This window comes from Alligator sinensis, unplaced genomic scaffold (genome assembly GCF_000455745.1).
Source record: "Alligator sinensis unplaced genomic scaffold, ASM45574v1 scaffold114_1, whole genome shotgun sequence".
In the NCBI taxonomy this organism is placed as follows: domain Eukaryota; kingdom Metazoa; phylum Chordata; order Crocodylia; family Alligatoridae; genus Alligator; species Alligator sinensis.
Genome location: NW_005842525.1, coordinates 947409 through 953739, shown reverse-complemented (window position 1 = coordinate 953739; position 6331 = coordinate 947409). Strand labels below are relative to the sequence as shown.

The window sequence follows — 6331 nt, the reverse complement described above, 5'->3', positions numbered from 1 at the left end:
CAGTTTTCCAGCCAGTGGATCGTGGAGGACCCAAGGTGACAATTGGCCAGTTTCTCCAAGAGGCGATCATGGGAAACCAGATCGAAGGCTTTTTTGAAGTCAAGATACATGACATCAATTTCTTCTCCCTTGTCCAGGTGATAGGTCACCTGGTCGTAGAAGGAAATGAGATTGGTCAAGCAAGACCTACCCGCAACAAACCTGTGCTGGCTATCCCTTAAGATGTTGGCGTCGGCGAGTCCATTAAGGATGGCCTCTTTGATAAACTTTTCTAAGATCTTCCCCAGGATAGAAGTCAGGCTAATGGGCCTATAGTTAGCTGGATCTACTTTCCTCCCTTTCTTGAAGATAGTCACCACATTGGCCTTCTTCCAGTCTTCGGGCACTACACCAGAGCGCCAAGAGTTTTCAAAGATCCTGGGTTGCCCAACAGCTCTAGGCACATGTGGATGCCATTGGCTTCTTGGACGTGTCAGTCTAGTTTTCAAACTAGATATAGCGCACAGACTGTACTCATGGCCTTGGTCAATGATCTTTGTCTGGAGATTGATCTATGCCTTTGTAACCTTGAGTTTAGACTATTGCAGTGTACACTGCATAAAGCTGCCCTTGAAGACCATCCAGAAGCTGCAGATGGTTCAGAATGTGGTGGTCTACCATGGGCATGGGCCACCAGAAGCACCAAACTTCAATGCTCCAGAGTTCACACTGGCTCCCATTGCTTTCCAGATCCAATTCAGCACCCTGAATTGTGACCCTAAATGTTGTGGTCCCTACGTACCCAAAGAACTGCCTTCTCCCTCATGTCCCATTGTGATCCTTAAGATCAGCCAAAAGCAGCCTCTGGCAAGTAGGTTAATACACCTGCATGTAGATTAATAAGCCAAGTCTACTTGGTGAATACATGTGGCACTCATTCTCAGCAGATGCTTCTGGAGTGCTCTCCCCCTTGAGGCCCGCTAGAGCCTGAGCCTGAACATCTTCCAGAAGCACTATAAGACCTTCCTATTTGGGCATGCATTTAGCAATGAAACCAGGCTAAAACATGGTTTAGAGCAGGGATGGTCAACTTGCTGCACATGTGCTACCTGCAACATGTAACATGGGCAGCCTCTGTGTGGCACACAGCAGGTTGGGCTGAGGGCAGGCAGCACAGTGGCAGATAGGGCAGGGAACAGAAAGTAGAGCATGAGATTAGACAGGGAGCACAGGGCAGGAAGCAGAAAGTGGAGCAGCAGCTTGGTGAGGGAGTAGAAAACTGAGCAGCAGATCGGGTAAGGCTCCTACCCTGGGGGGTCTTTAAAAGGAGACTGGATGAACACCTGGCTGGGGTCATTTGACCTCGGTACTCTTCCCTGCCACGGCAGGGGGTCGGACTTGATGATCTGCTCGTGTCCCTTCCAACCTTGCCAACTATGAAACTATAAGTGCCATGCTGGGTCAGACCAACAGTCCACCTAGCCCAGTAACCTGTCTCCGACACTGGCAGAAGTGTATGCTATACAAGGAGAGCATTGAACTGGATATCTCTAGAGTTATCTATCTACTATTCAATACCCGCATCTACCATTTATTGGTTTTGAGATACTAGAGGAAACATCTCCAAGATTAACAGATGTATCATCTATGAATTTGTCCAGTCTCTTTTTGAACCTGGCTTTGCCATCTGCCTCCACCAGCTCCTGTGGTAATGAGTTCCACAAATTAACAACATGTTGTTTAAAAAAGTACTTTCTCTTGTTAGTTGTAAACCTATCGCCTACTAACTTTATTGGGAATCCCTTAAGGTAAGGGAAAGGGATCAGGGTGGTACTCTGAAGGGTATGGGGCTAATTTGTGGCACACCTGCCAAAAAAGTTGGCCCCCACTGGTTTAGGGATCTCTGCTTTAGGTTTATATTCTAGTCCCCTTCTGAGTTGTTTTGTGATTGTCCTGTTAAAGGTTTCTGTTTCTTTTATTGTAAGCCACCCAAAACCTTGTTGGGAAGGGCAGCATATAAATCAAATAAATAAGGAAATGTTAAAGGCTTGTTAAAGAAATATATTTAAACCTGTCTATTACAGATTTACAATCTATATAGGTTAGAGAGGGCAACATTTAGGACTAAAGGAAATGACTGAAGCCCATATAATGTCCCTTATTTTTCAACCACAATATTTTCTTTATTCTCTCTCTCTCTCTCTCTCTCTCTCACAGAGAGATTCCTTCATACAACTTGTAATTTGTATTTTCTTTCTGCTGAATAAATAAAAAGTATGTTAATTTTGGATTGTATAATTTAACTGAAATACCTTTAGAGTGGGCTGAAATGACTCTAATTCCTTTTTTCCTTCTAGTGTACTCTTTAAGGTTTCCTGGAAGAGAATCTCGTGTGAAAGATCCTTGTGCACAAGACATGACAACTCTAGTTAGTGATATTGTTAGTAGTTTGTTAAAAGAGCTGCAAGAAAAACCTTTTGCATTTTTTGGTCACAGGTAAAAAAACAAAACAACAACAACAAAACTTAAATTATTCTGGTGAAGGGGGTTAGAATTCATAACCTGTAGTTAGTCAATGACTTGTGTTGGCTTCTGACAGCTCTTGGAATGCTTTTGTCAAAACAAATTGCTGCAAAGGCTGATGTGTAGCCTACTGTTGATACTAAAGGCCAGCCTTAGGTATTACCTAGACTCCAACCTCCCTTTTCAGAAAAGATTTGGTGGCTACATTACTATAGTAATATCTGCATAGAAGGAAGTTTATTACTGGCAGTTTTGGGTGATGGCATAACAGGTGGTGTCAGTCACTGATATGAGATGATCTGATGTGCCAACAGAAACATCTATCAACTACTTTTGAAACCATCAATCAGTTTCATTTACAGAGGTTACGTGATTGTATATTTACCCAATTTCCATTCCATATGGATTCTGGCAGTGATCAGTTGTCATCTGGTTGTTCAGTGTGTAAAGGGAGAATTGTTATAATGGACACAGTGGAATATCTGTGGTATAAACAAGGTCTACATTACTGTCTCCCCAACTGAGCAATTCCCTTGTTGCTTAGCTGAGTTTGCTGTGGACCAGATGCTCAGCTGGTATAAATCAACATAGTTATGTGGATGCAGAATATATTCAGTCAACTATTTGTTTTTTAGAATGCTCTCTTCACTGTACCAGAGTATCATAGTGACACTGCTGGAGGGGGGAGTTGCACCTTTGGAGACCTGCTTAGTGATGGGCCGTGATTCACCTATATAAAGTACTTGCACAATACCCGTTTGAGAGCATCACAATTTTTAATGTGTTTAGTCTATTAATTAGGAAAGTGCAACCATTTTACAGAACAACAAAAGGCCAGATTTTTAAAGGTATTTGAGTGCTTAGAGATGCAGATTACTGCCTGGTATGGTTTCCAAAAATGCCTGGGCACCTGAGTCTCACTTATATAAACAGTTAGATTCCCTAAGCACTTTTAAAAATCCACTTACGCAGACCTACCAGCATCTTTAGGTCTCACTAAAAAGCTGGCCTTATGGTACCTAATCAAGGTTGGATAGGAAATTTGTGCCACAGAAGGGACTCTACTCCGTTTATCCCAAATCTTGTTGGTGTCCTAATGATTACTGTTGTGATCATTATTTTTATAGTGTTAGATTATAAATGTGTTTATTTCTTATTGCTCCTTACACTAATCCTGCCAATCGTGAGCAAATATGGACAGCATTTGGTCTCAAATACTAATTTTCCTTTATACAACAAAATAGGAAAAGTGGTGAAGAAAATGGAAGCATCTAAGGTGTGATTTAGAAACCTAGGCACAATTTTATTTAACTTCTAAATGTGAATTACCTAATATAACCACTCTGTTGTTTTCATAACAACTTGTTTTTAATATACCAGTGTACAATATATAGTTTCAAAAAATGCTTCCTGAGATGTAATTCCTATAGTAACATTGAGATTCAAATTGTTTAAATTTGTTGGTGTTTTCCCCCCCACCCATATGCTTTTGATAATATTAATTTAATATCTCTTTTTCATGCAGTTTTGGATCTTATGTTAGTTTTGCAACTGCAGTACACTTAAAAGAGAAGTATGGTCTACAACCAGTACATCTTTTCATGTCAGGAGCATATGCACCACATGTAAGTGACATGAATTTTGATAATGTGAAATAAAATAACATATTTACTATATAATAATCATGTATAAAACATTTGTTTGTGCTTTCCAGAGCACATATGCTAATATTGACAACGTGGGCTTATTACAGTTTATAGAATACAGATAACCATTGGATCTGATGACTTATTTAAAAATGTTCCATTATCAGTGGGGAGCTTAAGTTGAGGCTGATAGAACGTCTCGTATTATCCTTTATGGTCTCTGGCTTACAGTTTAAACAGGAAACCAGGCAAAATTACAAGTGCCTCCCTGATTCCCCACGTAAATGTGCATCATGTAAGATAACCATTTTAACCTTCAGCGCACCCTTCAAGCCAGGGGTGGGCAATTATTTTGAGTGGAGGGCTGTTTACCCAGTTTTGGCAAGTCATTGAGGGCCACAGGGGTAACCTTGCCCCTTGACAAATGCCCACCCCCTGGTCGCCATCTTGGGACCAGAAGTCCCTCCCCTTGCCCCCTAGAATTACTCCTTTCAGCAAGGGGTTTTGCCATCTCTGAACCAGAAAAATACCAAATTATATTCTAAAAATTAAACATACTACAACATTCATTCATTTCATTTCAAAAAATATTTTTGTCTTGATCTACTGCAACCCGGACTGCAGGCTTCCATGGCACCATAAGCTGCGACATGCTGTGCTGCCCTGCCCTTCCCTCCCCATCTAGGGTAGGGGCAGGAAGGGGAAGCTAGACGTTGGGGCATCTGGAGCCATGGACTGCTGCTGCAGTTGAAGCAATGCTTGGAACAAGGCTGGCAGGGACCCTGGGGGCAGCCCTGCTCTAAAGAAATGTGGGGGCAACCCCTTACTCCCTACAGGTGTTTACAGACATGTTCCAGGGGAGGGGGGAAGAGGGTACTTTAATAAGAGCGGCTCTCTCCCCTTCCTGCCCCTACCCAGGTCTGAGAGCTGCTCTAATTAAAGCACCCAGAGCATCACATGTATCAGGGCCCCTGCACTGAAAAATGATGGCTAGGGTGCTTTAGTTTAAGCTCAATGAACGAGCTTTAGTTAAAGTGCCCCCGCTGCCATTTTTCAGTGTAGGGATGCTGATGCACATGACTGTGGAGTCTGCTGGAGCGTGGTAATTACCATGCTCCAGCAGACTCGATTAATTGAGTTGATTAATCGTCTGCTTCAACACGCTGTAATATCAGAGCAGCCTCCCTGCGCGCGCGCGCGTGTGTGTATGTATACGTGTGTGTGTGTATGTGTGTGTGTGTATGTATGTATGTATGTATATGTATGTATGTGTATATATATGTATATAGACACCCTACAAGTCTCTTACCTATATAAAAATATTTTTGAAGGTATTTTTAAAGCTGACCAGCCATTAAATTATAACTCAGTCATTATGATACTGTGCTATGATGGGACAGAAGCCTATATAGTAGATGCTTGTTAAGTTTCTTTCCTAAGTCTTAACTCTTCAGGAAAAAGTACTCTTTGACACTCCTAACCTGTTTTATCTGATGCCTGCAGTCAAAAAGTCGTCCTTCTGTCCCACCTTTAAAGGATGTATCTGATGAGGAACTTTTTTCATGGATAAATTCTCTTGGAGGTGTTCCTCCTGAGTGGCTTCAGAGAGAGGATGCTGTGAAACTCTTGATTCCTCCAGTAAGAACAGATCTTGAAGTTTTCCAGACATTTGTGTAAGTGGTACTGTGTTATATACTCTGAAATTAGGAGTGTTCATTCACATTTAAAAAAAAAAAAAATACTACTTGTATATGAGACTTATCACATCAGATTCTCCTACTTTTTACCCTGAATCTTTGTTCCTAGCATATAAGAGTTTTTGTATAATTACATTCAGCATGTTTTCCTTGGAGTGTCTATAATCCACTCTTTTGAAGTAAAAATAATCTCCATGGGGTGCCTATACACAAGCACAGAGGCTTTTCTGACATGCTGGAATTCTAGTGCATTGAAGCAGACTTGAGTCTGTGGGAGTGTGGCAATTACTGCAGCCTTCCATGTCTCCTGTATTAACATCACTGTGCTTCAAAATGGTGGCAGGGGCATTTTTTTATCTAAAGCTCATTCAATGAGCTTTAAAGTGCCACTGCCACCATTTAGATAGATAGTAATACACAAGATGTTCTGGGTGCTTTAATTAAAGCAGCTCTCAGGCTACTCTAATTAAAATGTTGCCACTCTTC

At 41.5% G+C, this 6331-nt stretch overlaps 1 protein-coding gene across 2 annotated transcripts in view; it reads left to right on the top strand.

Moving 5' to 3' along the window:
- OLAH (oleoyl-ACP hydrolase) overlaps positions 1–6331 on the top strand; it is a 38706-nt gene that overhangs the window by 28645 nt on the left and 3730 nt on the right. For both annotated transcript variants that reach the window (XM_025213371.1, XM_025213370.1), the window contains 3 exons: positions 2337–2475; positions 4028–4127; positions 5652–5821. In XM_025213371.1, the coding sequence (XP_025069156.1) occupies positions 2337–2475; positions 4028–4127; positions 5652–5821 (409 nt within the window). The remainder of the gene's footprint in view (positions 1–2336; positions 2476–4027; positions 4128–5651; positions 5822–6331) is intronic.